Genomic DNA, 14,475 nt, shown 5'->3' with positions numbered 1-14,475 from the left:
GACAGGACGAAGAGTAATGATACCCGCCATCTACCGAGCGCTAGTTCTGGGCCAGGCACTCTACTGAGTACTTCATACATTAACTCAGCAATTTCTCACAACAGGCCTGTGACGTAAGGACGCTTTTTACCTCCACTCACAGATGAGGAAACTGGCTTCAGGAGGTTAAGGAACTCACTAGGCAGTGAAGTCAGGATTCAAACTCGGGTCTGTCTGACCCCAAAGCCACAGCTCCTGTTCTTTAGATAAGAGCCTTTGATCTTCCAGAGGCTGTAATTAAAGCTGAGCCGTGATCAGTTGTTAAATGTCTACATTTACACGTCACTGAGCACAGCTCGGCCTTCTTCTCTTTAGATCAAATACTCCCGTTCCTTCACCCCAGTTTACCACTCCCAGCGTTCTGGAGACCCTCCTCCAAACAGCCCGCAAGTTCTCCCGGGCCACCTCTCAGGACAGTCCCTGAACGTGTGGTGTGACAGGCAGGTGCTGGCCAGTCTGTGTTCTGCCAAGTCCCTGGGCCTTCCCCAAGTCTGAGACCTTCCCTATTTCGGTTTGAAATGTTTTTCCCCCTTCTTCTCCTTCTTCTTCTTCTTCTTTCTAGGGGTCCAAGCAAATAACCTCATGGAAATCTATGTTAAGCATTACCTCTGCCAACCCCTTAACGTACTAACGCCATGGTCAAGTGCAGACACGCAGTCCATTTCCTCATCCCAATCACTGCCACTGACACAAAACCACACTGGGCCCAGGGGCAGCACTTGAGAAAGTCCGTAGGTATGTCAGTGAGAAGAATTCCATAAGGGTCCCGTGTGATGTAGCAGCTAGGAAATGGATGTGACCTCGGGCTACAGGAAAAGAGGCACGGGTTCTAGAACAAAGGCCGAGCTGGCTCTGTCCTGCTCTGCTGGTCCCACAGCAAAGGGACAGCCAGGTTCAAGTTCGGGGCTGTAAGACGGGCTTGAGGCCAGAGGGGGCTACCCACAGGAGGGGGAAAGGTAACACCACAGTGCCCGAGAAGGAGCAGGCACAGCCAGAGGCGTCGGAGAAAGAAGAGGGAAGACGTGGGGGACGTGCAGTTTTGTAAACATTGGGAGGACTGTCGTAAGGAAGGCGCATGACAACCACAAGCACAACACTTTGCATCCTTTCAACACGCACTGTGTGTACACAGGTCACGTGCATTCATTGTATGGAGTGACTGCGGCCATGTACCCATTTTACAGATGAGTAAACAGAGGCATAGAGGTTGTAATGACTGGCCCAATGTCACCCAGCTAGCCCATTTCAGAGCTGAGATACATGCCGGGCACTTTAATTCAAGGGCCTGCCGTCTTCACCACTCCTCATCACATATGTATATACACATTTTTATGGTCAAGAAGTAGGGCTTAGGAGTCAGGGGAGTCAGAGATGGCTTTTAGTACCCTCTAAGGAAGGACTTCCCTCCAATCAGCATTGGCCCGATATGACATTAAATGCCCTAGAATATGATGCATGCTTCATCACAGGTTTCCAAGCACAGACCAAAATGCCCCAGCAATTATTGGAGCTGATAAAGGGGGTGATTCAAGCTTCAGACAGAGAGCTTGACTCAAGTATCTTTAAGGTTTTTTTAACGCTGAGAAACCAGGAGTCCGTGACTAAGCCTGAGAAGCAGGACCCAGCATCTCACACTCACATCTATGAGCAAGCTCTCTGGGGCTCTTGAGCTTCCCAAACAATCACCCAAGAGTTGAGTGTCTAGAACCCATTTTAGGTTATTCATCCCCAGATGAGGGTGAGAGTTGGTCTAGATTATAAGTAACTTGTAGCAGCCTCACACAAAGCAACCCCTGGCTTAGTCTCCTAAAGTTTCTTCCCCAGGTCCTGCTGGATGTTGGTGGAATCTTTTAAATATTATTTTCAGGAACATAGCACCCACTTGCACACACACGCAGACCACCATTTTACACGCCTATGCTTCAGGATATGACTGTAATTCCTGGGCCCTCCATCCTAATTAACTCCACAGGCGCTGCGGTTGTAGGTTGCCTGTAATACACCAGGCGTCTGTGCCTCCACTCTCTCCATCTGAAACATTCTCTGCTCTCCAGCCCCTTTATCTGGCTGATTCCAACTCAGTAATTTAGGCAACAATTCCTCTTGGGGGAATTCCCTGGCAGTCCAGTGGTTAGGACTCGGCACTTTCACTGCCGAGGGCCTGGGTTCAATCCCTGGCTGGGGAACTAAGATCCTACAAGCTGTGTAGTGCGGCCAAAAAAAAAATTTTTTTTTAACTCCTCTTGGAAGCCTATCTGACATTCCTCCCTTCCTCCTGCTCACCCTCGAGGTTATGTGAGGTATCCGGCCTGACCGTTCCCATAGCGATCAGGGCGTAGCTGTATTGAGAAGTCCTACACTGCGTTACAATTACCTGTCTACTTGCCCTCTCCAGCAGGCAGAAAGCTACCAGGGAACACAAACTGTATCTCTAGCACCTGGAGAAGTACCTCATCCCCTGTAGAGGTTCGAGCTCTGTCTAGCAAATGAATGGATGAATACTGGAAGGAAAGCATTTGGTCCATATGTAGATACACTTGAAGGTCGACTTTACCTTGGAATCAATCTGTTGGGTAGCTAATTAGCTGCCATCTTGTAAAGCAGAGAAGCAGACAGCAGCAAGGCCAGGAGAGAAAGTTTTGAGGGAGTCTTAGGGGGAGGACCTGGGAAGAGGAAGGTCTTGAAGGTGGGATGGGTCCCAGGAGAACACACGTGAGGATGAAGGAAGCCAGAAGCCAACGTGGCCTCCTTCACCATATTGTCTCAGACTGGCTATGATCTGGGATGGCAAGTCACCGTTCCTGTGCCATTACTTATAAAACACGGAGCTGTGACAGGCTACCAGCTGTCACAGGGACGCACCTAATCCTTAAGGGCAGTGACAGGAAAGCCAACCACAGCCCCCTGAGCCATCAACCACAGGGTGATTTGCCAAATAAGGCATGGTCTACTTTCCTGTGGATTTTAAGGTTAGGTCTTCTTGCTATATTTTATATTCTTGATCATTTTTTAAAACAAAAAGCTTTTTGAAAGTTGTAAAGATCCCTGCTTTTTTGATATGTCCTATTTGCAAATTTTCTCCCAAATATGCCTTGATTCATTTCTGGAGCACAGGCTCCATGACAGGACTAACAACATTCTACTCTTACCCTTTGCTGATAATATTTTCACTTCCTTTTAATGCCGTCATTTCTCTCGTTTGCTGCATTAGCTTTTTTTTTTATCCCTCACTCCAAAACCTTCAGGAAGCTACTGCTTTGTACTCTTTATATTTTTCCTGAATTCCCTTCTGTACATTCCCGATTCTACGGCCCATCTCTCATCAGTCTGATAGTCCGGGGAAATAAGCCTAAGTCTCTACATATTTACAAGCAAAAATAATGTGTTTATTCTGCATGTTTTCCTTTAAGATACCCATTTTAACAAATAAATATGTAAAAAAAAAAGAGAGAGAAATACATAAACAATTATGTTTCTGATTATAGATATATATATTATTTTGAACCAGAATTCTCCAGCTATAGTTTAGCTAAGACAAACAGGTATTAACCCTTATTCAAATTATGACTTCCCATTTATAAACAGAAGTACTCTTCTCAAGGCAAAGTTAACTATCAAGTACAGTTTTGTATATCCAGACCAAAGCAAGTCATACAATGATGCAAAATGTAATCTTTTTTTTCTTTTGCAAAAGGTAATTTTGCAATTCTGCTGCAAACTGAGCTATAGCTGAACACAACTGGCTTCTAACAAAACAATTCACTACACAGCTGACCTAAATCACTGTGTTGTTTTGAACTGAACGAATGTGGTATGCAAAAAAGAATAATAATAATTAAGTATTCGGTCCAGAATCTTTACTTGTTCAGCACCGTCCCCCATACATTAGCCGTCTTGCCCTTTAGATGCACCAAAGGAAAGGAGGCACTTTCATCAATAAGCATGTTTTGCAAGTTCCCGCCCACTCCTTTGTGAATTGTCCTTTTTTGAAAATTACGTCACCTCTAGCCAGCACCTACGTTCACCTTTGACAGACTAAGACACTGACCACACCCAGACACATCACCTGATCCCCTACTGTGGCAACTAAGTGTTGTCACAATATTTTGGATTATTTGGATACTTGGGATGACTAAACAAATATAGCCCTTGTCATTCATACTTTGTCAGTTAAAGAGACTGAATCTGTGGATAACTATTTACTGCCCACAAACTACTTTTCTGCAAGAACTGAATTTAGCCAGTATTAATATCGTGACGTGGGGCTTCCCTGGTGGCGCAGTGGTTGAGAATCTGCCTGCCGATGCAGGGGACACGGGTTCGAGCCCTGGTCTGGGAAGATCCCACATGCCGCGGAGCAACTGGGCCCGTGAGCCACAACTACTGAGCCTGCGCGTCTGGAGCTTGTGCTCCGCAACAAGAGGGGCCGCGATAGTGAGAGGCCCGCGCACCGCGATGAAGAGTGGCCCCCGTTTGCCGCAACTAGAGAAAGCCCTCGCACAGAAACGAAGACCCAACACAGCCATAAATAAATAAATTAAAAAAAAAAGATAAATGTATCTTTAATTTAAAAAATACATATCTATCGTGATGTTTCAAGATGTGACAAGAAAGGAGCACAAAAATTCAGCCTTCAAAAAAATTAAACAGACATTCTTTGACATAAATTGTAGCAATATTTTTTTGGATCTGTCTCCTAAAGCAAAGGAAATAAAAGCAAAAATAAACAAATGGGACTTAATTAAACTTAAAAGCTTTTGCGCAGCAAAGGAAACCATCGACAAAACAAAAAGACAACCTACTGGACAGGAGAAAATATTTGCAAATGATACAACCAATAAGGAAGGGATGAACATCCAAAATATGTAAACAGCTCCTATAACTCAACATCAAAAAAACAACAACCCAATTAAAAAATGGGCAGGGACCTGAATAGACATTTTTCCAAAGAGGACATGCAGATGGCCAACAGGCCCGTGAAAAGATGCTCAATGTCTCTAATCATCAGGGAAATGCAAATCAAGACCACAATGAGATATCACTTCACACCCGTCAGAATGGCCATCATCAAAAAACACAAATAACAAACGTGGCGAGGATATGGAGAAAAGGGAACCCTCCTGCACTGTTGGTGGGAGGGTAAATTGGTGCAGCCACTGTAGAGAACAGTATGGAGGTTTCTCAAAAAACTAAAAAAGAGAACTACCATATGATCCAGCAGTTCCACTCCTGGGTATATATCCGAAAAAATGGAAACACTAATTTGAAAAGATACATGTACCCCAATGTTCACAGCAGCATTATTTACAATTGCCAAGGAAAGGAAGCAACCTAACTGTCCCTCAACAGATGAATAGATAAAGAAGATGTGGTGTATATACATATATACACACACACACACACACATATATATATATATATATATATATATATATATATACACAATGGAATACTACTCAGCCGTAAAAAAGTATGAAAGTTTGCCATTTGCAGTAACATGGATGGACTTGGAGGGTATTATGCTAAGTGAAATAAATCAGACAGAGAAAGACCAATACTGTATGCTATCCCTTGTACGTAGAATCTGAAAAATAAAACAAACTAGTGAATATAACAAAAAAGAAACAGACTCATAGATAGAGAACAAACTAGTGGTTACCAGTGGGGAGAGGGAAGGGGAAGGGAGTAGAGGATTAAGAGACACAAAGTATTATGTATAAAATAACCTGCAAGGATATACTGTGTAGCACATGGAATACAGCCAATATTTCATACTAATATAAATGGAGTACAACCTCCAAAAATTGTGAATCACTATATTGTACACCTGTAACTTATATAAAATTATACATCAACTATACTACATAAAAAATATATATTAATTAAAGACAAAGTCTTTATTCCCCTCTCAGATGAAGGAATCTCAGGAAGCCTTTCTCTTCGGCCTAATTGACGAATGAGCTCTTCAGTGAATTGTTAAACTAAAATTCATTCTTCTTAATTACCTATTTGTAGAAGTGCTCCTAAAAGATGGAAAAGATTCTTTAAATGGAACTTTTAACGAAGACTGTTTTTTTGCACCTTTCCCATGGAGGTGATTCTTACAGATATTCCATTTTTAAAAACCATACCTGGCAGCCAGTCTGAACCAAGTTCAAATCGCACTCAGCATTAAGTGCAGCAGCCGTAGTAAGCTGAACACACAGCACTCAACTGATCAGGAAAAAACATACCATGTTTAATAAAATTCCAGATTCTTGGGGTCCGTGTCCGTATAAACGCTTTGCGGTGTTGGATATGTGGTTTGCAAAAGCGAGCAAATCCTCCACGGTTCCGTATCGGACCGATGACAGCCAAGGCCCCTCCTGGCCACTGAGCAGCACGGGGTCGGAACGCTTCTCCTCCTTGGGACCGCTGTCCTGACACACGGTCATCAGACTGGGTTCGAAGGCTACAGGCTCTTCGCTCGCGTAAAGGTTTTCCATAATGTCTATGACATCAGACACGTTCAAATGTTTCATTAATAAATCGATGTCTTCTTTGCTGTCACTTCCAGTGCTCATGAACTCCATCACTGTGAGGGTCCCCAGAGAGTCTGCAAAAGAAACCTCAGCTACTTAGTTGACTGTATTTGTACTTGCATTTGAGATCAGTGGGAAACTGACATGAAAGGACTGAGAACAGGCTTCTATATGACTTTGTTTATAAAATAAGGGCTCTGGCCACAGTGTGTGCGAGGTCAAGTGCGCAGACAGTGAAGAAAGGGCCCTTAGATAACCTTTAAGTCCAGCGCTCGTTTTACAGAGAGGAACCCTGAGATCCAGCGAGCCCACTTGACAGTTTCCAGCCCTGCTGCCCCCGCAAGGGGACAATCTTCCCTGCATGATCTCTGGGGCTTTTAGGCCGTGGGTGACTTTTTTTAAAAAAAGAAACTCCTTGGGAATTCCCTGGCAGTCCAGTGGTTAGGACTCAGCACTTTCACTGTGGTGGCCCGGGTTCAGTCTCTGATTGGGGAACTACGATCCCACAAGCCACGCAGCACAGCCAAAAAATAAATAAAATTAAAATGGAAAATTACTTAAAAAAACAAAAACAAAAAACTCCTTTACCAAATTCAGGAGCTAACTTTGCAAATAAAATTCAGGCCCTGAAGCCAGAAGCATGTCAAACGGATTTTAATCTAAGCAAATGTGATGATGGTATGAGAAAGGAGAAGATTCCTTTAACCTGTAATCAGCTGTCCCCTCCTGTGACCAGGCTTCTTTAACAGTACAAAGCATGCATCTCAAAGACTCAAGAAGGTTAACTTAATATCTAGATCAATGACTCTCTAGAAGTTGTGGTTTTATAAAGAAGCCAGGGAAGCCAAATCTATCATAAGCAGGACATGGGCAAGGTCAACTAACTGATTAGCCAAAACTGTATTTCAGTTCTTATATACAAATCAGGAGCCACCCTTGGGGATCTGTAAACGAGAAAAAGAAGGTAAATCAAGGGTAAACAATGATGCTGTTACTCAGGATTTTGGAACAACACCATTCCAAAGGATTAAAGATAAAAGGACTTAAGAAACCTAAGAAAATGAAAAGGTATGTATGTCTACTTAAACTACTGCGCTCCTGGAAGCAGCTTCTCTCTGAGAAGTGTTTCAGGTTCTTGAAAGCACAAGCCTTCAATGCGTTCAACACACAGGGCTACATAAAAGCCACAGGCTCCCATCAACCTGGAGCAAAAGCACCAAACTCCAGGAAATATTCCACCTTGGGGCCACGTGCCCACAAGACCCAGACATAGGCCTCTTGGTGAATTTCACTTGAGAAAAGAACCATGCAATTTAGTGTCGTTACTAAGTTACTGGACGATCCATTTCTTTCTTTCTTTTTTCTTTTAATGCTCTTTTTCTAAAATATTTATTTTATTTGCTTGGGCCAGGTCTTAGTTGTGACCAGAGGGCTCCTTAGTTGCGGCTCACAGTCTCCTTAGTTGTGGCATGTGAACTCTTAGCTGCGGCAGGCATTGTGGGATCTAGTTCCCTGACCAGGGGTCGGATCCTGGCCCCCTGCATTGGGAGCCGGAGTCTTAACCACTGTGCCACCACAAATTGTGTATGGGGAAAGAAGTTAGGATTGCGCAGTTATGACACGGCATCTAGACTCAAGACTGCAGGGGACCAATCTCAGCCCCTCCTTTAGCGTTTGCATGATCTTGGGCAAGTTTTGTACTTTAACCTCATTGCATGTCGACGTTCCCCACATGCAAAATGCAAGTAATAACAGCACGTCCCTTGTGGGTGGTTGTGAGGTTCAAAGGAGTTCTAGAGCATAAGGTGCTGGGTGCAGAGTCTGGTACACAGTAAATAAACTATGTCTTTTGCAGCTGCTACGATGCGCATGAAATCGAAGGACTGAGTCGGATGCCTGGCTTTGCAGATACTGCATTAGGCGGCCTTTCTTAACTGCAAATGGGCTGCGGCTACCTATTCCCCCACAACCCCCCATCCTCCCCCTTCTTCACAGTAAGGTTTTAAAGACTGTTTCTAAAATAAGAGACAAAGAAAGAAAAAAAAAAAAAGGCAGAAACCAATGAAATGTTTTGATGGCTGTTATCATTACAGTTACATCTAGAGAGCAAAGGAAAGCCCCCTCTCTGAGACCTGGCTGGTCTTTGAGGAAGACTGATTCAGGCTCTTGGAGTCTGTTGACTTATGAAAGGAATTTTTTAGGTTAATGGAGGAACATTGGACTTGGGTTTCATGGGGCCATTTAGTTGCAGTTTCTACTTGTAGAATTTACAGAGTTGCAGTTTCTGCTTGTAGAATTTACAGGGGAAAAAAAATGGAATTGAAACAACAACAGCTAAATTTAGGACCCCACTGGCTGAAAAGTTCCAAAGCTGCTGGATTTACTTAGCGAATGGCTGGCCAGAGAGAAAGTAAAGCTCCCAGTAGTAACAGGGCTATAGAAAGAGAGGAAAAGGTCCATGCAGTTTACAAGTCCGTTAGCTGATCCAGAGAGGAAAGGCAGGTTTTGGTTTTTAAATCCTGCAGAAAGTCTGGAACATTTGTATGTAAAATCTGAGAGGCGGAAACACACACGCCCGTAACTGAATGCTGGGGGAGGGCAGGGAGGTGGAGAAGTGTGTCTTCCGCGCCACTAATCCCTTAGCAACACCAGCCTCCACTCCCGCAAACCCGCGTGCTCCCGAGAAAACCCTCATGACCGCCCGCTCAAGGCGCCGGCAAAAGCCTCAGCGTTTTCAGGCCTTAATTAAGCAGACAAGATGCTAACGAGTTCTGCGTTATTCACCATCAGTAGACGTCTAGAAAACTGAATGATGAAGGAATCTGTATTTCACTTTAGCAGCAAGCACCCTTCCCCACACAGTATTCAATAAAAATCTGCATTAAATCCCCACTTGTTAACACAGGAGGGGACTATACCAATTTTAGAAATGGACAAATGGGCAGATACAGTCAAAGTTATCTGCTTCAAATTATTTCTGAAATTGGCAGTAAAGCCAAGAGGAAATACTCTCCTAAACATAATGGCATACTCTTAGCTACTTCCATCTCCATAAACAAAATTTGAGGGTTTCCTGGCAAGTGCGAATGAAAATGGCCAAGATTACTGGCGTAGGCTCCTACCTTACAAAGGATGATTATACCTCATGTTACTTCGCATTTAAAAGATTTTTTTGCCAAAATAGTACATTGCCCCTCAGGGCACACCTCCAATAAGACTTCTTCTAATAATATTTTTTTCTCAAAAAGCCCGAGAATTGGGACTTCCCCGGTGGTGCAGTGGTTAAGAATCCGCCTGCCAATGCAGGGGACACAGGTTCAATCCCTGGTCTGGGAAGATCCCACATGCGGTGAAGCAACTAAGCCCGTGAGCCACAACTACTGAGCCTGCGCTCTAGAGCCAGCGAGCCACAACTACCGAGCCTGCGCTCTGGAGCCCGCGCGCCACAACTACCGAGCCTGCGCTCTGGAGCCCGCGCGCCACAACTACCGAGCCTGCGCTCTGGAGCCCGCGCGCCACAACTACCGAGCCTGCGCTCTGGAGCCCGCGCGCCACAACTACTGAGCCTGCGCTCTGGAGCCCGCGCGCCACAACTATTGAAGCCCGTGCACCTAGAGCGCGAGTGCTCCACCACAAGAGAAGCCACAGCAAGGAGAAGCCCGCGCACCTCAGCACTCCCTGCTCGCTGCAACTAGAGAAAGCCCGCGCGCAGCAACTAAGACCCAACACAGCCAAACATAAATAATAAATAAATAAACAAATTTATTTTTTAAAAGAAACCGAGAATGAAGCCATTCTAGCTGTGTTAGAAGCACAGCCACTTCAAAACCTCTAGATGCCTCAACCATCCAATTTTCCTTATAGGACGTCTGCCAGAAATACCGCACACCAACCTCAATCCATCAGATCTGGGGGCGTCTGCCGATTCAAATTACCTTCTACTTGGCAAGTACCTAAAACTCAGGCCACAGATACGCAAAGCAACTGTATTACTGCTTCTTTCCCTGTTTTTGTCGGGAGCAGTCCTTTAATCTGGGCCAAAATACGTCTTTCCAAAAGTGAAACAGACATTGCAATGTTTTCTTAAAGACAGCTCGCGGCCTTCCCCGTTAACTTTTGGGACAATCTGGACGCTGCGCTTCCTTTTCAACGTGGTTCTCCGCCTAGAACTAGGACTTCGGAATCTTGATACTGCATTTCCACGGGGAAACATCTGTGAAATAACATTTTCCCCCTTAACATTCTTTCTTAGGCCAAAAGCCCAGCATTCGTGTTCTGCTATAACCACCCTACTGGTCGCAGAATGGGATCCGGGGTGCAAGCGTGAAGTAGTTTCAGCTGCTCGGAGGCTCTCGACCCCGCTAACCGCCCCCCGCCCCCCGCCCCCCGACTCCCTTCCTCCCGGTCCTTAAGACGAAGGGAGCCTTAAAGGGCTTGCACATCAGAAGAGCATCCATCGCCAGGGCCAGCGGCAGCCGGGCCCCGCGCCTCCGGGGCGCACTCACCGGGTCTGAGCAGGGAGGGCGCAGCCGTGCGGGTGGTGCCCGCGGCGGGAAGCAGGGACCTGCCCTGCTCGCGCGCTAGGAATCCGGGAAGGAGGAGGAAGGGGGAGGAGTCGCGGGGCGGCGCCCCGTGGGACCCTTGCGCAAGGTGCTTTCCAGCTGCGCCGGCTGCAGCCGCGACCCGCACGCAGCCCCGAAGCGCCGCAGCCGGAGACTGGCACGGCCCCCGGCCCCCTCCCAGGGCCCCGGAGCCCTCTCGCATGCCGGGGCTCCCCGGACCTCAGGGTGCGAACCGCCGGGGCACCCAGCAGGGCTGCGATCGAACGACAGCCCCGAGCCCCCGAACTCTGACTTACCTGCGGCCTCCGCGCGCCCCCGCCGCCGTCCCCCGACGGCTCGCGGCGCAGCTGGCGGGCGGCCCCCGGGAGCCGGGCGCGCCGGGTCCCCAGGTCCGGCGTCGGCAGGAGCGCGAGCCAGGACTACCGGCCCCGGAGCGTTGGCGCGCCGTCCGGGCCCGAGCGGCCGAGTGAGCCCCGCGCCTCCCGCGCGCCCGGGCCGCCCTCGTCGGCCCCTGACTCACAGCTTCTGGGCCGGCCGAGGGGCGGCGCAGCGGACTCCAGCCGCCGCCGCCTCCCCGCCTTTTCCATTTCCCCTTTCTCTCCGTAAACAGAAAGAGCCCGCCGGCTTGCGGGGCAGCCCGAGCCCCCGCGAGGGGAAATTCCGGCCTCCCCCCCCGCTTGCCCTCGGGGCGCTGGGCGGGGCTGGAGGCGGGGCAGGGGTGGGGCGCGCCGGGAGCGGGACCGGCCTCGCCCCGCCTCCCGGGGGCCCCCGCCCGCTGCGCGGCCCCGGCGCACCGCCTGGGAAACCCCCCCCCGAGTTCCCTCCGACCTGGGGACGCGGCAGCCGCGGGGTAGAGGGCGCCCCGACGCGGAGCTGGGAAGGGCGACCCGGCCTCCGCCCCCGGCCGCCGAGGGAAGAGCGTATTTCCTAAGGTGCCGGCGCCCTCGGCGCTGCTGCGGGGTCCCCGGCCCTTTCCCGCGCCCCCCAGGCCGGAGGGTGTGTCTGTGTGCTGGGGGGTCGGGCGGGGGGGGAACCGAGGCGCCGCGTGCCGCCCCCGCCGCGCTGCAGGAGGCGCACGGAGCTTCCCGGAACCGCGGCGCGCCCCGCTCAGGTTTCGGTGCAGGTCACACACGCAGGGCGGTGATGCGTGGCCCCCAGCACCGACCCGGTTTAAGGGCTTGGGAGAGGCTGCCGTGGGAGTTGACGGGGCGCTGGACGAGGGCCGGGGTCCCCGCCAGCAAAACCTGGTTTCGCTCTTTGCAGCCTTTATCGGAACTGGTTATTGGTGGCACCGCCCGGTTACAAAGTGTATCTGCCCCGTCTCCTCCTAACCCCCAGCTTCGGGTCTGGGATCCTCTGTCCCGCTGGGGAAGAAGGTCCAAGGGCGTCTAGAGTGATCTTCCTTCTCGAGTGGAAAGCGTTTTCTCGCGGCGAAGCCGGAAGGAAGTTCTAGGGAAACAGCGCTTCTCTCCACGAAATCCTCCCTGCCGGACACTCCCGATGCCCACTGCGAGGCGGCACACGCTGCCCCCAGCCCCGCGCCCCTGCCAGGGCTTCCCGAGTATCAGGACACTTTGCAAGGCAGCCCCGAGAGGGAGAGACGCTGTGAGGCCCCGACCCGCTCCATCTCGGCGACCCGCACGTTGGACGTGCCAGGTGGAGCCCAGATTCCAACGGCCTCGCTGAGTCCGCGTCCGGCCCTTTCCTGTCCCCAAGCTCGTCTCGGGCCCCCGCACCCTCACACGCACACAAGTGCAAGACTGCCGCGGACCCGCTCGAAGACTCTCCACGTTTCTCCTACGGAAAGTGAATTGTTACTCCCACCCAAGGAAGTCATCTGAGAATTGCCGGCGGACAGAGGCTAGCTGAGATGAGAAGCAAGGCCCTCGCTGTAGGACCTTAACGCCCATCATTTCTTTGTGCTTCTGGGCCCGCGGCGTTGGTGACAACAAGGGGAGACTCCCGAGACTTTAGTAAAAGCGAGCCCAACTAGCAAATTAAACGGTGACGACTGATTGGGGACACTGAGCCGTCCCCCAAATTATTTTAAATACTAGAGTGCAGCGGCATGAATGACGCGGGGCGAGTACCATTTCCAAGTGGTCTCAGGGCTGGACCACCCCCCGACCCTGGTCCAGGGGACTGAGCTTCTTCTGCTCTTGCAGGAGGGCGCGCTGCCTGGACCGACCCTGCCGCCCTGACTCGGTGGTAGATGCAGCCCGCGCCCAGGCTGGGAGAAGCCCGGCTGGCCTGGCCGCGGACTCCGTGGAATTTGGCCGGGACTCAAAAGCAGATTATCCCAGTCTCGGCTGAAACTGTAGCATCAGCTCCCTTCGCCTTTTCTCTGGGAACCAGATTGGCCGGGTTGTTGCCTCTAATCATAACGTGAGAGACGTCTCTCCTCTATCTGTTGTCTCTGACCATCTTTATAAACAATTTTAAAAATAGAAACATGGAACCACCCCCTTGATGAGCTCATGAAAACCACACCTAATCTTCTGGGAACTATTAGCCTTACTTCCTACATAGAGGTCTTCCAAATATAGCTGCATTTTAGGGAGCTGGTGAAATGGCTGTCCCAGCGGGGTCCTCTCTGGCTGCTCATTGCTTATGCAGTAGCAGATTGCGTCTGGTGGGGTGAATTAAGAGATTCTACTCAAATACATTTTTAAAGTCTAGCAAAGATTGGATCTGGTGACAATTGAAGAGAAAGAAAAAGTTTGCAGACTACTTGCATTTTTCTCCGTCAAGACTTGGTTACACAGGCTTGCAAAAGCAATCCTGCTCAGCGTGCTAGAAAAGTGGGGTTTAAACTTGCCAAGGAGAAACCATCGGAGCGGGAGTGTGCACGGCCAGAGGTGGCTGATTAGAGCACATTACAAAACAGCTCTGGAAGCTCTTTGCACCCAACAAAATGCACTTGAAAATTGAGTTGCAAGGTTACAGTGTACTTGAAGAGGCTTTCTCCACTGGCAGCTTGGGACAATAATAGGTTTGTCATCTGTAGTTTGGAAATCAGAGCTCATTTACTCAACAGAACCAAAACGATTAACAGTGGTAGGTGACCCAGTCAGTGCATCGACCTATGTAAGCCTAATGGGCTCTAGACTAATAAATAGAATACAGGACACTGCTTTCCAGTCTTCTTCATATTCATAAAATATAATATTTTTAGAGAATACTGGGATAAACTGGAAAAAAGTAAGGGATACCTATATGTGGCTTGGTGAAAAATGTATTTCATTTTCTTAAATTATAATAACAGTAAAATACAAAAGGGTTTGAGAAAGATCATTAAATACTGAATTTCAGTAAAGCTTTAAATAAGATGTTTTTAAAGTTAAGAGGAACTT

General features: G+C 48.7%; 1 protein-coding gene and 1 long non-coding RNA gene across 6 annotated transcripts in view; both read right to left on the bottom strand.

Annotated features, from left to right (window-relative positions):
* Positions 1-13,817, bottom strand: part of MAP3K8 (mitogen-activated protein kinase kinase kinase 8) — a 28,189-nt gene extending 14,372 nt beyond the window's left edge. For 2 of the 5 annotated variants that reach the window (XM_082449516.1, XM_082449520.1), the window contains exons 1-2: positions 11,066-11,409; positions 6,273-6,634 (exon numbers count right to left, since the gene is read on the bottom strand). In XM_082449516.1, coding sequence (XP_082305642.1) covers positions 6,273-6,634; positions 11,066-11,324 — 621 coding nt within the window. In that variant the 5' untranslated portion in view covers positions 11,325-11,409. The other 3 variants (XM_082449518.1, XM_082449517.1, XM_082449519.1) reach the window with 3 other exon arrangements.
* The window catches only part of LOC309654921, a 307,887-nt gene that overhangs the window by 36,274 nt on the left and 257,138 nt on the right, over positions 1-14,475 (bottom strand). The gene's annotated exons all lie outside the window — the stretch shown is intronic.

Source organism: Balaenoptera physalus (genome assembly GCF_965194825.1).
Source record: "Balaenoptera physalus genome assembly, chromosome: 2".
Classification (NCBI taxonomy): Eukaryota; Metazoa; Chordata; class Mammalia; order Artiodactyla; family Balaenopteridae; genus Balaenoptera; species Balaenoptera physalus.
Note: the sequence above shows the minus strand (reverse complement) of the source record. Positions and strands in the feature narration are given on the sequence as shown.